Raw genomic sequence first — 16,950 nt, 5'->3', positions numbered from 1 at the left:
ATTATATCTTTGTGAACACAAGGAAGAATAATTATGTTTAGTTACTTTCGTTCATTCCAATAAAGACAAAGTTTTTGAAATGTTTCCTTCTAAAATTAGTTTTGAAGTGGCTCAACCAAACTACGAGTCTCCGAAAGTTAAAAACTTACATTTATCGATAATGCCTTTTTCATGAACGATATAAATAGGTACGAAAATGGAAAGTAGAAATAACAAGACATTGCAATAAAAAATATCTACATAACAAAACAGAACAAATGGCAACTCAAATACCGCAGAATGGTAGCATTGTATGTTATGTTCCGGAAAGATAAGCGGTGCTTTTTTGTTCCAGAATGGTTAGCAGGTACTTTACCTTGTGTGCTTACAAATAGAAAGCAGTTCTTTTTCATCTTCTAATCGGAAATAGGTATTTAAACGCACTCGAGGTGAGAACATGCACACTACACCATAGAGGCGGTATTCAAATATTTGGAAGACTAGAGGCTCCCCTTATCTCATGCCGATATAACATGCATGGCGGCGGTACTTGTAAACCAGAAAAATTTTCTAACTATAACGGTGAAAACAGGCACTGCTGACCATCCATGCACTGAAAAAAAAGATGAAATTTTACGCCAAAAGTAACACTATATCTAGGACAACTTTTTAAAAAAAGTTCTGAATTAAGTGTTACCTGGGAACAGTATATCTAATATATATGTTCCTGGTGTTACCTCCGTGTAAGATGTGCATTGAAGATATCATCGATGCCGACGTTCAAACTATTTGAACTTGAAAGACAAATGGAATTGAAAGTGATAGAATTGGCAGTCAAGTATAGAAACAATATTCATCAGCTGTAAAATACCTTCTCCAAATTAAACTTAAGACAATGGTCAATTACATATTAATCAAGAGGCTAATCAGCAAGATGGGAATGTCTTCCCCATAGCAATCCTAATCACCCCGATGAGGTTTCATTTCTCACTGCCTTCATCTAGTTAGACCATTCAGTGACTATTGAAATTAGTTTAACTTTGTAAACGGATAGAGTCCTATAAGTGGTAGTGTTGAATTGTCAGAAGAACACAGATATTGGTGCGCTTGTCACAGTCATGACTTGTGGTGTCAAACAGAGTTTAGATTTGGTGTAACCTCATTTTTGAAGGTATCCACAAACGCAAGAAATTGTGCTACAACAACGACAATTACTTGTTGATTTTATTGTTAGTTTACCCTTTAAATCACGGATAGCTTACATCGAAATGGTGACAACCCAGCTGCCACCGGTGTTCGTGCTAAGTTACACTAGGAAACTTTACACAATAAATGGTGGTAGCCCAGCTGCAACCAGTTTTCGTGTTACTTTACACTAGGAAACTTGCACCGTATTTGATGGTAACCCAACTGCTACCAGATATTGTGTTAAGTTACACTATGAACCTTTACACCTTAAGCAGTACAAAATTTTAAAGATGATTTGCTCTCCTTTAATATATTTTGATGCCATACATACGATTATTCTAAAAACTTTTACATAGATATAAGAAGATGTTGTATGCGTGCCAATGAGACAACTCTCCATGTCACAATTTGTGAAAGTAAACCATTATAAGTCAACGTACGGTCTTCAACATGGAGCCTTGGCTTACATCGAACAGCAAGCTATAAAGGGCTCTAAAAATGACTAATGTAAAACAATACAAACCGAAAAACCAACAGTCTAATCTATATTAAAAAAAGGAGAAACGAGAAACACTTATGAACCATGCTTACAAACAAACGACAACGACTTAACATCAGGCTTAGGACAGGTGCAAACAAATGCAACGCGCGGATTTAAACGTTTTAATAGGTACCAACATTTATCCTTACCAGAAAAAATAGTGTAACACCACAAACACATACTACAAAAGGCATATTAACAAAAACAAATTAACATACAATGAACGAATACATTTGATCTATGACATAATGTTGATACAAAATCAATAGAATAAGGGGTGATGTTAAACTATACCAGAACCACAACAATAACCTTGGACAAATGCCACTAATTAAATAACGTACACTGGTGAATAAAATATGTTTTTTTCAAGGTATATGTAAAGCAAAATTATATTCGGGTGAAATTTGATCCGGAGGAAAAAATGTCACAGTAGCTGTCATATTTTTATCCGGAGGAAAATATTTCCCTGGGATATTTTTTCCTTTGCCGTGAAATTCTATCTGGGTAGGTAACTTATTAAATAGTTATTAGAAAAAAACTTATCCTTTAAAAATACTATGAAATAACAAAAGTGTATTTGAAATAAAGCGAAATTGTAAAAAAAAAAAAAAAAAAGATTTATAATGGGAAATAATTTCACAAATTATCCTTGAAAAAATTTCCTGAAATATTCAAGTCAATATCATCCTTTTAAAAGGAAAATTATCATGAAACATAGGGAAGAAAACCAGAAGTAATTTCAAAGATCATAATTGTGAAAATAATATCATGATCAAATAAGGTTCAGTCGGAAACCAGGTTGAAATAGAACAAAAGAATCGAAGCTCTCTATTAGAGAAGGCGATAAATGTTTACTGTATTGTTTACTATAGTGACAAATTTTTAAAAAGTTAATAAAAACAAACAAAACTGCAATTTTCTTCTCAACTACGAGGTGTTTTATTTCAAAAACACCATTTGCATAAGTTTTCAATTTATCTAGTACATAGTTAAGCAGAACAATTAGATATCAAGTCGACGACATGGGTATCTTTCAAGTTGGATGACAAAAATGCATAACCTCCGATTTTTTTGAAAAAATTACCATGGACGGAAAAGATATCAATCTATTAGTTCAGTAATTTTCGTGTCTGCCCTTCCATTATGTGACTGAAGAAAAAATTCCAAAAAATAGGTAACAATTGTATCGAAAAGAGAAAATCGAGTGCACCTTTTTATGTTAGGACGTGTTTGAGTTGAGTATTTTGTCTTGATATCGTTCAAAGTAAGAATATTTCATACATCGTCTCGCTTCAGATTCTATCATTTTTATAAATTAAAGCTACAGGTTGACTTTATAACACAAAAAATAACAGTACTAAAAGATGAAATATATGGGTCAAGTGAAATACCTATCTAATGAGTCACACAAACAGGGAAGGTGTGTTCGAATAGCTATTTTTTTACTGAAAGTACTTGACGACAGTCTTACAAGTTGGATGATGAAAATGCATATCTTCGAAAAATTCTAATTTTTTGTGTGTGATAACTAGGGTTTATAGTCTTCAACCACTAAAAAAATCTAGTCTGCCCTTCCACGAAATATTTAATTAGATTTTTTTTAAATGTTTATGATTTTTCGAAAATTCCACCTAACAACCGATCAGACAATAGTTTTAAGTTGAATCAATGCAGACAAGATCATTAACTGATGCTCATTAGCTAGTTGATACATTTGTCTTTTAAAATATAACTGACATATAAGGATCGTATTGGTGCAATGTGGATAAATTTATCGGTTTCCAAGAGCAAAATTGGTAGCGCGTCATCGCTACAATGGCTTCCATTTTTACGATTGTGAAAATGAACTGGCGTAATGGGGAGATAATTTTGACGAAGTAGGATCCTGACTGAGGTTAGTGTAATACATGTATTTAAAAGTGAGTTGTTTTCAGATCTCAGTACAAATATAAATTTAAAAGTAAGGTAGAAGTATAGTTGCATTACTACTGTTTTAAACAATAATAGAAGAATTTGATTATGATGATATTTTTAACTATATAAATAGTTTTGTCTGGGGACAGACATGTAGTTGTTGATTATATGGAAATCAGATAAATCATAGCATAACAATATATTGGAACAAAAGCATGTTTAACAGCTGCATAGTTTTTACCTGTGAAATGTTATCTGTCTTATTAAATCAAGTTGTAAGTCATCTTTTTATATAAATGAATATATAAAAAATAAGATTCAAGGAAAAATTTCACTATAAAATAGATTCAGAAATATATTATATTAATATCTTTAAAATATAAATTGCTCATAATTACCTCCCTTTGATAAATTATGCAAATTTGGTCTACCTTTGTGAAACATTTTATAATTATAGTCAGGTATATATTGATTGTGAGTAAGTTATATAGTAGTTAATGGGATTCTATTTCACACGGTTCTGTGAAATAGAGTACGGCAAATGTATACTGGTACATATATATACTATCCGCATAACACAGATAGATTTTCATTCATCAGGAAAAAATCAACCTGTGAAATACCATGCCTGGAAAAAAATTACCGGGACAAATTATCCTCAGGATAAAATATCACAGAGAAAGAAATAAACCGTTACATATACAGAAACATTTTTTTACAAAATAAATAATTTTGCTGTTCATAGTACGAGAACAGAAGTAAAAATTTATAGTCATACCAAACACTTATCAAAGCTGGTATATATATAAAATAGTGAGACGAGATATAACACTAACTAAGTAAACTTTGAATAACAAAAATACAATATACAAATTTTAACAACAGTCATAAATATTTATACTGTGGAAGAGTAACGAATATAGGTGTAATGTGTTTCGTTTAAGAAGAAACGGCTTTATTCTGTACTTTCAAATCCATCTTGGACTTTGCCGCCTTTTAAACTGTCAAGAAATAATATCAATCGGAACAACTCGGCCTTTCTGGTTGCACGAAGAAATACTGCGTAGCGAGAATGGCCGAGTAGTTACGATTGGAAATAATATTAGTAAAAGGACTTACCTCCCATATAATTTACAATGTTTACATCCGGCACATGTCAATAACTATGTACACAAGTTTAAAGAAATAACAACTAAGAATGTTTAATTATTTGATTAAATGATTTATACGAATGGTAGCAAATTGATTTGTAAAGTGACAATCTTCAACTATCCCGATTGTCACGGCGACTATTAAACGGTCACATAATTAAATTCACCTGCCGGCTGTCACGTATTGGTATGTTAGTGTGGCAGTCAGATGGCATACATTGTGCCCGAAACTCATCAACCCTGTAAAGGAGACAGGAAAGAACTGCCCAATGGCCTGAGAGAACTCGCAACTTTATCTGAAGTTCTAGTCAGTCGGAATGTCAATGTATGTGAAGGTTCGTATGTTTATATGTTTACGTGTACCGGCTGGGTTGACGTGTATAGGTAGACTTGTATCTAACTATCTTGAGGGGTTGGTCAAGTGGTCTTTGTAGTTCTACTACAATAACTGTAATCACTAGGCAATCAACACTGAGGTTGTGAGTTCGAACCCCTCTCGTATGAGTGCACTCAATTCCAATCTTAATTGACTATGGTTGTAAGTTAAATTTTCCTATTGAAGGTCGGTGGTTTTCTCTTGGCACTCTGGCTTCCTCCACCAATAAAAACTGGCCGCCACGGAATAGCAGAAAAGTGATGCTTAAAAGTGGCGTTAAAACACCAACAATCAATCATTCAAACAACTATTTTGAAATTGGACACACACTTGCGGAGGAGCCGGGATTTTGGGGAGGGGTTTGAGACTAGACTGAGAATATGCAACTTATTAGTTCGACACATTTGCAGATCTAACCGCAGGCTAAAACCCAGTTGCAATTATGTATAAGAACAGATAAAATCTTACCTTGAAGATATAATATTAATTATGATTGTTTGCATATTTTGTCTTATGACAATTGAAAATATGCATAAGTTATATAATTGCAGGTTCTATACACTTAACTTTCAACAATTTAAAAGTTTATCAAAAATGATACTACATGTGTGTAAACGATATAAAGGCAAGCCTTTTTCAATCAAAATCCAAACAGTTAACTCTATTCTTACATCAAATACATGTCGTATGTCCCAATATAATACTTAAGTATTCAAAATCAACAATATTAGAATATGGGGTATGTGAAAATCCTTCGTTATAGAGTATGTGTGTTTGAATAACCATCAAATAAGTATCTTATCAATTTCTCGAACACGATATATATCTGCCAATATGCTACCTGTGCACTATATATATATATATATATATATATATATATATATATATATATATATATATATATATATATATATATATATATATATACAAGTTATAAAAATTTCTTCTGCAATGAATTCTGGCATAGAAAGTGTGTTTATTGATAATCTCCAAGTTGTCTTCATAAGTTCAGTCAGGAACATAGATATACTGTTCCCAGGTTCAGTGTTGTATGTAAGCAGAACTGAGAAGTTCAAAAAGAAGTTTGTGTTTTCTCTTAAAGTTCAAATTGGAGGCATTATTCAACTATTTGCTTTGTTTTGCGTTGTTACATGCACCTGTTGTGTTTCAAAAAAGCAACGTTGCTAAGAACACTTTTTAAATCTCCGTCATTTCTCTTTCGGTTACATCCTGAATGATTTGCTTTAAAGATGAAAGATCTACTTAATTTGAGCTTTACACGTATTCGACATATGTGCCTCTAGCTAATTTCGTTAGTCTAATATCAAGGGTTTTGTTTACCTCGGGGTAATATGATTCTTAATTATTGTACTTTTCTCTTGATCGTTCTAATATAAGATAGAGACAGCTTGATAGATCATCTGTTTACCATGTTTATATTACGTTTTTTATACGGTGTCTCCGAAAGTAAATAAATGTTTAGTAGATTATAAACTTCCAATTTTCGGTAAAGGTTTCGGGTAGTAGAAATAAACTGTATGCCAATATCAGTATTATATCAGAGATAGGAGGCCCTACTATAGGGACCAGTAACGATAGTTTTTATGGTACCTCATCAGAAAATTTGTGGAAGAGATATAATTTGCTTGTCATTAGATTTTCAAATAAGTTTTATCCAGTTTAATTTCAAGTCCGTATATTCAAGTTTGTATCATGTATTTGTTATACATATCTGTAAAGAAGTATGGGATTGTTTCAAAGGAAACCGGTGTACATTAGGCTATTAGCTGTTCTTCTTGCTTTTGGGATTTTGTAATTTACTTGCTTCACAATTGTTCCTTGTCTGTTTTCGATTTTTGTCCAAAATGTACTGCTTTGTAGGCTGACCACTTTCGTCCTGTTCTTACTTGAACACCTGCTGTTCTTACTTTTTCATCTCTGGATTCTTTCTATGTCATCACAAGGCGAGTTTGCTAACTTTGAATTGTTCTACTATAGATGTTACCGGTAGTTGCAACTTGGCGGTACTGCTGTACAGTCATACAGTTGTAAAACTTGAAGGGACACATAACCATTTCCTTAGATGTCTGTTGATGGTTCTTTCAAGCTTCTCAACTGTTGTCAACATAAGTGGCCATGATATCCTTGGCAGGAGTCTATGTTGGTATATCTATGCCTTTATTTTCCTGGTAAACCTGTCTTGTCGATGTTCCCCCTTTCCCTCTGAAACCTGTTGTTCATATCTCCTGATACTGTCACTTAAAGAGTCATCAAAACACTTTCCTATGCACTTGTTGGGATTGTCAATTATTGATTGAATGAATTCTGCTTGCACATTCAGTTTTACTTTGTGTGCTCTTCCCTTTTCTTATTTTTAGAGCTCTAGACTTCTTTTGCTTAAAAGCCATTCTTGCCTATGTTACTGTCTCTTCCAAGGCCTTTAACAACCATCTAGCCTGGACTTTGGTATATATAGTGATCGTTAAATCGTCAATGAACCCTCTATTTGGTGGTTGTCTAATTTTGGTTGTTGTTTTGGGGCCTCTAGGTTCTCTCTATCCAGATTTAATTATCATATTCATTCCCGTCACAAACAAGATAACTGAGATGGAACATCAAGTTACTGCTAGTATTCCTTTTTGCAATTATTTGTTATTGTAAATATGCTTGTTGTAAACCACAGCTAAATCCCACAGAGATTAGAGAATATGGTAATGAGCTAATGACTCCGGTATTAGCATGTGAGGAAAAGTGCCATAGGCGTTGGCCAAATCTAACCATACTACTGTAAGGTCTTTCTTGTTCACTTTGGTCTCTTGAATCAGTTGTGAAAGGATGATTGTTTGTTCAATGCATCCTGATGATCCTGGTAATCCGCCCTCTACATAGTTGTTATATGTCATATATGATGTCATCCTTCTAGCCATGATAGAGAAAAAGATATCTCCTTGTTCATTTTTTATGGAGATTGTTCGAAATAGTGTGATGCCTTCTGGTTTTGCTTCTTTTACAATATAACACCCCTCTGCTTTCTGCCAACATGACGGGATATTTCCTTCACACCACTTTCAGAAGCCTCCATAGGTGTTTCAAAATCTTTGGAAAGTTTTAATATACTTTATACGGGATGTCATTTGGTCCCGGTGATGATGCAGACCTATCTTTCTTCACTACATCTGACACTTCTTTCCATGATGGTACATTAATATTCATTGGTATTTCTGGCACATTTACTATCCTTTCGCAGTTTCCTAGATGTCCCCACTGACTTTCGTCACTGTGTGTTTCTGTAGATGTTTTTCCAGTTCCTCTTTTGTGCTTTTTACTGATCCCGCCTTTTCCGTCCTGTGTTGCTTTGGTAAACTTGTATGGGTTGGTAACACACATTCCTCTCTTCTTCCCTCTTGAATGTCTTGCTCTCCTTGCTTTCCTCATTCTTTCTGCTCTTCGTAGATTTTTTCTTCTTTATTCAGTATTGATCTTAGCTCATTCGACCATTCTTTTTCCTCCTCGTTTGCTCTTCTATACTGCTTTGCGAAATCATTTCGGTTCTGAATGTTTGTATTTCTTGTTGACGTTGGTTATGTTTGGTGGTACCCACAGTGCCTTTCAAATCGTTCTCTTCCTACTGCATATACAATTGTTGATAATAATGTTATCTTTCTCGATCTGTACATATTCAGTTAGTGTGTTATCTAAGATCGTGTTTAGAAATGTTTAGGTCTTCATCAAAGATCTCTAAAAAAGTAAAATCACAAAAATACTGATCTCCGAGGAAAATTCAAAACTGAAAGTCCCTAATCAAATGGCAAAATCAATCAAGAGCTCAAACACATCAAACGAATAGATAACAACTGTTTTTTTTTCTGATATAGTCAGTAGCTTTACATACAACTAGAAAGATCAGTCTTGTAAATTTTTAGTACAATTGCACTTTTATCAGACCAGTTGCTTACTGATTACTACAAAACATTATACGGGAACTAAAATTTCCTTAATATTATTATCGAGTTCGTTGCGTTAGAGCACTTGAAAAGAAAAGTATGCGAATAATTAGTATAACCAAATCGAAATATTAAATCCGTTCAACAACTGTTTTTTAGTTTTGTTCATTGTTTACCTTTTGGTGATTACGTCATCTTCTATCGTTATCTTTGGTGAATCGCTCTTATTAGTAATCGCACAGCATCTGTCAGTTGTCATGGAGGATATGTTTGTTTTAAAAGGAAGAAGAGTTGCTGTCACACTCATTCACCTTATTGTTCTTCCTGTAATGTTCAATTCCGTTTCTTAACGAAAAACAATACATATGCACTAAATTTACTCAGTAACAAGACTTTTGATTTGGCATTTTGAAAGATCTGAATACAGAATTATCTGTTTTTTTACTGTTTACTTGAAAGCGTTAATTTAAACGTTAATCAAACCTTCCTACAACGACATGGCATTAATTTTGTTAACCCTAATAAAATAAATATCATTACAATAGCATCCATAAAAAATAAAGGAACATCCCATAAACAATGTTGATCTCAGAAGTCACGCATATGTGGGGCTATTGTTATTTCACAAAACTATGCACTCTTAACCAAGAATTGAGTTTGAAACATGATATAAGTGTTTATAAGTACAATGAACGTGTTATAGAGACTGTCCATTCTTTTTACTTATATCCTTTTATAAACAAAACAACTGAAGTTAAGTTAAGACGGATGTATCCTAAAAATCACAAGAGTTGAAAAAGACTTTGAATTTTTGAAATACTAAGGCTTTTCTACCTCAGGCATAGATTACCTTAGCTGTATTTGACAAAACTTTTAGGAATTTTGGTTCTCAATGCTCTTCAACTTCGTACTTTGTTTGGCCTTTTCAACTCTTTTGGATTCGAGCGTCATTGATGAGTCTTTTGGAGACGAAACGCGCATCTGGCGTACATACAAAATTTAGTCCTGGTATCTATGATGAGTTTATTCTTTACTTCTGCGTGTTGAAGGTACTGTCGATGTTTTCTGTGGTTTTGATTCTATTGCTCCTCCTCAATGTTGATCTCAGTAGCTTCATTAGGTAAGATATCCTCTGCAATGTAGTGTGCTTCATAGCTGTAGTCCTTCGTCGTCTCATGCTGCTTCCCAAGTCCAAACTCAGTTCTTGTCTGGTGTATCTTTAAACCTTTTAAGTTCTTGCAAACCTTTCTCAATGACACTTGGTTTCTTGCCGTTGTTCCAGCCAAAGTCCGTTGGATTAGCCGAGTTGTTACCGTTTTGTCCTGTTCAATGGGTCTATCTTCCTCTCCCATCTTTGAAGACCATGGGGGTATTGCTCGTTATTCTGTGTTGTAGCTTGGTATGGTTTACCTTCACAGGAACAGTGTGTTGGGGTGCCAAACCCTTGTTTCGATCTTCATTGAATGCCACCGATCTCTCCAGACGTCACCATTTTATTCTTGGTTGTCAGCCAGTCTTTCCCAGAAGTCACTGTTAGGTTCAGGTTACAATTTACTTACATACAGTACTGGTGGAATAACTCCAAACACCATTCGTCATCCATATAAATAATGTTCAGTGTTGTTTTCTTGATTTTCAGTGTTTTTGTGCTGTACACCTCGACAAGCTTCTTTTAGTATATACACAACTGGTACTGATCAGGATGAAATACTCAGCATTAAGGAATGTAAGTACATACATGTAGCTTCTTTTGAAGTAAGACTACTGTTGCCTTCAGCAGATATAATCGATCACTCTGAGCTGCTCTTTTATACTGTTTGACAGGAAATGCAGTCATAAACAAGTTTTAATCAAATTTGATTTGTTTTACTGCTTGATTGGAACAACAAACAAAAATGTATATATCAAAAAGTCAAAGAAGTAAAAATGCAAAACTTCAAGGAAACTGCAAAACAGAAAGTTCTTCTGACATCAAATCTAAAGCTCAAACACATCAAACGAATGGTAAAGTAAACAACTGTTATATATTCCTGACTTCGTTCAAGCATTTCCTTATGTAGAAAATTGTGGATTAAACTTGGTTTTATAGCTAGCTAAACCTCTCAGTAAGTAGAACTATATCAACAAATCATAGTAAGATATTGTTTTGCTTTCCGTTCACAGCTGGTATGTGTGTGTTCAGAGAATGTATTGGTGCTGCAAGGAACTTGAATCTACGTATGAGTAACAGTGACGATGAGAACGTGGCTACATTTTACCGTACAATGACATGTTCACGTGGATGTTGTTACTCACCCGGTCCTCCTTCAATGGCAGTTAACTCACCACCTCACATTAGGCTGGGGAAAATAGAAGAAAGGTAAATCTTCTCGTTTTTCATAATTGTTGGATTGTAGTTGTCTCATTTGCTTTTGACACACAGCAATTGCAGTATAGTTTTTATAAGGATACATATGAAAGAGCTGGCTAGTTATCCTATATTTTTTGGGGAAATAAAGTCTGTAAAGGAAATTAATTTACTATACTTCTTTAGTCAAGTAGAGTGATTGATGACAGTGTGTTTAATTAATATCCAATGGCAAATATCATATGCATGTCCAAGATATGTTAAGTCAATTAAAAGTCTGATGCACTTTGATTTTAAAGACATTATCATTGATAATTTTAATTTGTAATACTAGTACCCCAAACTACTCAAATTTTACAGAGTAACCTGTTGCAATCCCATTTTTGATGTATTACCTCATAAAGAAAATGAACCTACACTGACATATACCACAAACTGTTGTTATATGAAGACATGTAACTGGTGTACTGATGTTGAAATTCAGGTAACATAATTAATAAGTCCTTGTTATGGTTACATCATTTGGGGACTCTTATCACTTTAACATCTTGTGATTAAAATGACATTAACAACTAATGTTATTAATTGTTACTGTAAATTACCCTTAACATTACACTTTTAATGAAATGCACCTGACATTGCAAACGATGTAAATAATCATACTAGTGGATATTTTGTTATAAACAACCCAGAAAAATTAATTTTCTTTCCCTTTAAACACTCTTTATCATCAATGTATAGATTTGTAATTAATGATTTACAATTATCATCAATGTGTACATTTGTAATTAATGATTTACAATTATCATCAATGTGTACATTTGTAATTAATGATTTACAATTATCATCAATGTATACATTTGTAATTAATGGTTTACAATTATCATCAATGTATACATTTGTAATTAATGGTTTACAATTATCATCAATGTATACATTTGTAATTAACGTATTACAGTTAATATCACCAATGTATACATTTGTAATAATGTATTTCAATTATCATCAATGTGTACATGTGTTATTATGTATTACAATTATCATCAATGTAAACATTTGTAGTTATTTATTACAATCATCATCATCATCAATGTGTACATTTGAAATTATGTATAACAATCATAATAAATATATACATTTGTAATTTTCAGGCATATGACCCAGCTACAGACAATCTTGTTGCTAAAATTATAAAAAATTCTAAATCTGACGGTGCTGAATTATTTAACCTGAAAAATGACTTCCTTGTTGAGTGTAAGTAGAATGGATGTAATTATAATGTTTAGCTGTTCAGTGTAATAAATGTTGTTCTACCATAGCCTATGTGTGCTGACAAGGCATCTTTTCAACACTGTAGATATTTGAATATCGTTTTTATTGGTACAAATATTGATTTTGTTATCAATAAATTAAACCATACTAAACATTACATAAATGTACTTTTTATGTTACAACAATCTGTTGATAACTAGATTTTGGTATTATACAAGGTCATGTTTTTCTCTGAATATAAAGGATGTCTTGTTATCACATAAGCAACACGACGGGTGCCACACGTGGAGTAGAATCTGCTTACCCTTCCGGAGCATCTGAGATCACCCCCAGTTTTTAGTGGTGTTCGTGTTGTTTATTCTTTAGTTTTCTATGTTGTGTCATGTGTACTGTTGTTTGTCTATTTGTCTTTTTTTTTCATTTTAAGCCATGGTGTTGTCAGTTTATATTCGATTTATGAGTTGGACTGTCCCTTTGGTATTTGTCCCTCTTTTTTAGCTCACCTGGCTCGAAGGGCCAAGTGAGCTATTCCCATCACTTTGCGTCCGGCGTCCGTCGTCGTCGTCGTCGTCCGTCGTCCGTCGTCGTCCGTCGTCGTTAACTTTTACAAAAATCTTCTCCTCTGAAACTACTGGGCCAAATTTAACCAAACTTGACCAAAATCATCATTGGGGTATCTAGTTTAAAAAATGTGTGGCGTGACCCGGCCAACCAACCAAGATGGCCGCCATGGCTAAAAATAGAACATAGGGGTAAAATGCAGTTTTTGGGTTATAACTCAAAAACCAAAGCATTTAGAGCAAATCTGACATGGGGTAAAATTGGTTATCAGGTCAAGATCTATCTGCCCTGAAATTTTCAGATGAATCGGACAACCCGTTGTTGGGTTGCTGCCCCTGAATTGATAATTTTAAGGAAATTTTGCTGTTTTTGGTTATTATCTTGAATATTATTATAGATAGAGTTTAACTGTTAACAGCAATAATGTTCAGCAAAGTAAGATTTACAAATAAGTCAACGGGACCAAAATGGTCAGTTGACCCCTTTAGGAGTTATTGCCCTTTTTAGTCCATTTTTAACCATTTTTCGTAAATCTTAGTTATCTTTTACAAAAATCTTCTCCTCTGAAACTACTGGGACAAATTAATCCAAACTTGGCCACAATCATCATTGGGGTATCTAGTTTAAAAAATGTGTGGCGTGACCCATCCAACCAAATAAGATGGCCGCCATGGCTAAAAATAGAACATAGGGGTAAAATGCAGTTTTTGGCTTATAACTAAAACACCAGAGCATTTAGAGCAAATCTGACATGGAGTAAAATTGTTCATCAGGTCAAGATCTATCTGCCCTGAAATTTTCAGATGAATCGAACAACCCGTTGTTGGGTTGCTGCCCCTGAATTGATAATTTTAAGGAAATTTTGCTGTTTTTGGTTATTATCTTGAATATTATTATAGATAGAGATAAACCTTAAACAGCAATAATGTTCAGCAAAGTAAGATCTACAAATAAGTCAACATGACCAAAATGGTCAGTTGACCACTTTAGGAGTTATTGCCCTTTATAGTCAATTTTTAACAATTTTTCTTAAATCTTAGTAATCTTTTAGAAAAATCTTCTTCTCTGAAACTACTAGGCCAAATTTAACCAAACTTGGCCATAATCATTATTGGCCTATCTAGTTAAAAAAATGTGTCCGGTGACCCGGCCAACCAACCAAGATGGCCGCCATGGCTAAAAATAGAACATAGGGGTAAAATGCAGTTTTTGGCTTATAACTCAAAAACCAAAGCATTTAGAGCAAATCTTAGTAATCTTTTAGAAAAATCTTCTCCTCTGAAACTACTGGGCCAAATTTAACCAAACTTAGCCATAATTGGGGTATCTAGTTAAAAAAATGTGTCCGGTAACTCGGCCAACAAACCAAGATGGCCGCCATGGCTAAAAATAGAACATGGGGGTAAAATGCAGTTTTTGGCTTATAACTCAAAAAACAAAGCATTTGGCAGGAAGTAAAATTGTTGATCAGGTCACGATCTATCTGCCCTGGAATTTTCAGATGAATTGGATAATCGGTTGTTAGGTTGCTGCCCCTGAATTGGTAATTTTGAGGAAATTTTGCTGTTTTTTTTTTTATCTTGAATATTATTATAGATAGAGATAAACTGTAAACAGCAATACTGTACAGCAAAGTAAGAACTAAAAATAAGTCACTATGACCAAAATAGTCAATTGACCCATTTTTCTTAAAATTTGAAGATTTTCAATAACATTTTCCACAGAAAGTACTGTTATAGATAGAGATAATTGTCAGCAGCAAGAATGTTTAGTAAAGTAAGATCTACAAACACATCACCATCACCAAAACACAATTTTTTCATGAATCCATCTGTGTCCATTGTTTAATATTCACATTGACCAAGGTGAGCGACACAGGCTCTTTAGAGCCTCTAGTTAACACTAAATCTGTTGCAGGTTGGATGTGTATTGATTGATAGTTTAGCCTTACAAACATGATTTGGTTTATTAGTTTTATTTGCTTTGAACTAGCTGTCAGTAACTTAGTACTCAGATCTGTTCTTAGCATCATTTTGTCTAAAATGAGGGAAAGATATACACTGTCAGGTCTTGTTCGTGTTTTTAATTTATGATTTCTTGGTATCTATCTGATAAGATAAGCCTTTTTTAACTGATTTTTATAGTTTTTTCTGATATATGTCGTTACACCACTGTCCCAGGTTAGGGGAGGGTTGAGCGCTCACAAACATGTTTAACCTGGACAATTTTTTTATGTCCCTCTCCCAAGTCAGGAGCCTGTAGTTCATTGGTTGTAGGTTTATGTTTTTCGTAAATTAGTCCTTTCGCTTTCTCAACTGAATTGAGTTGAATTGAGAAACTAATGGCCCGATTTATAAAAACAACATTTACTAAAAACAAATATGACCGATAACCGTTAATTTAGGTCTGTCATATTTGTTTTCTTTCGTAAATTGCTTTGGAGTAGAAAATCTGACACCACATAAGTTTACTTCAAAAAAATATTTTCAAGTACTAATATACTTTAAGTTTAACTCGGAGTGTGCTTTTGATATTTCTATTATTTTTTTTACAGTTTTAACAGACTTGGATATTGTAAAGAAACTGATGGTTCTAGGAGCCTGTTTACTAGTAGATTTTAACAACTTTGAACATGACAGGAGATTTTGCTGTTGATGAATATTTGCATATTATGTTGTCATAATGACAACAAAACTGTAACAGATCTGTGTAAAGCAAAATGAGAAAACGTTTTGAGAATAGTAAATTGAAACCTAATCTTTAGATTTCAAGAGTATAACAGGCATATTCCTAGAACTTCAAGGGTGTTCTAAATGTAAAATGTATTATCTTGTGTTTTCTGATGCTGCTGCTACTTTTAATGCATAATTCACAACAAAGAACCAATGATCTGTTGTAAGATATTATTGAGCATGCAACATCCAAACTTATGAGAGAGGTATATCTGTTAGTTAAATTTTATTGCCATCTGTTCAAGAATAACTTTAAAAACATAAGTGCAATAATTTGATGACAACTGTTGTTTTAAATGAGGGGTTTTTTATTGCCAAAATTTATTTGTTTTTGTTTCCTTTCATTGATACTTCACAATAAGCCTCAAGCTATATATAAAACTTAGTATTGAATTATTGGTAATATAGGTGCTTTCAATGTCATTAGAGGTATATGGGACATATATATGCATGTCCATGCTATGTTTTAGTCTATTGTGTATGCATATATAGAATGTAAATTCTAAATCTTATCTATAAGCATCTTCTTTCTGATTTGAATCTTCTCTAGAATAATACATTATTTTGCATAATGAATTATACTGTATTGTAATCAATCTTTGACATCTCACAATTGAAGTTAAAAGTTCATACAAGTGGAAAATGAAAGTCTGTGATTTTGAGGAAATTTTGTACTATAGTTATGAGATTTGTAATAAAACTGCCATGACAATTCATTGTATTCCTGTTTGTATATCAAAAATTATTTTGTACCAGTAATTACATAAGGTGAACCACTACCTAAATGATGATTGTGTAGCAGAGTAAATAGCAGATGGATACCTTAAGGTATACCAAGTTGTCATTCACCAGGGAATAGAAGACACCACTCTTCATAGCAAAACAATTAGACTCACTATAATTATTAATTGGGAATAAAATAAGGTGTTGTCTAACATGATT

The 16,950-nt window shown here is 33.4% G+C and overlaps 1 protein-coding gene across 1 annotated transcript; it reads left to right on the top strand.

The window, feature by feature from the left end:
* Positions 1–4,777: 4,777 nt before the first annotated feature.
* On the top strand, positions 4,778–16,724 carry LOC143078981 (phospholipid scramblase 1-like). The gene is made up of 6 exons (XM_076254066.1): positions 4,778–5,111; positions 10,736–10,822; positions 11,260–11,455; positions 11,804–11,927; positions 12,595–12,697; positions 15,831–16,724. Exons 1-6 carry the CDS (start codon positions 4,985–4,987, stop codon positions 15,929–15,931), a joined length of 738 nt encoding a protein of 245 aa, XP_076110181.1. The 5' UTR covers positions 4,778–4,984; the 3' UTR covers positions 15,932–16,724.
* The last annotated feature ends 226 nt before the right edge of the window (positions 16,725–16,950 follow it).

Source organism: Mytilus galloprovincialis, chromosome 6, assembly GCF_965363235.1.
Source record: "Mytilus galloprovincialis chromosome 6, xbMytGall1.hap1.1, whole genome shotgun sequence".
NCBI lineage: Eukaryota > Metazoa > Mollusca > Bivalvia > Mytilida > Mytilidae > Mytilus > Mytilus galloprovincialis.
The sequence above is the reverse complement of the archived record's forward strand: the minus strand, read 5'-3'. Positions and strand labels throughout refer to the sequence as shown.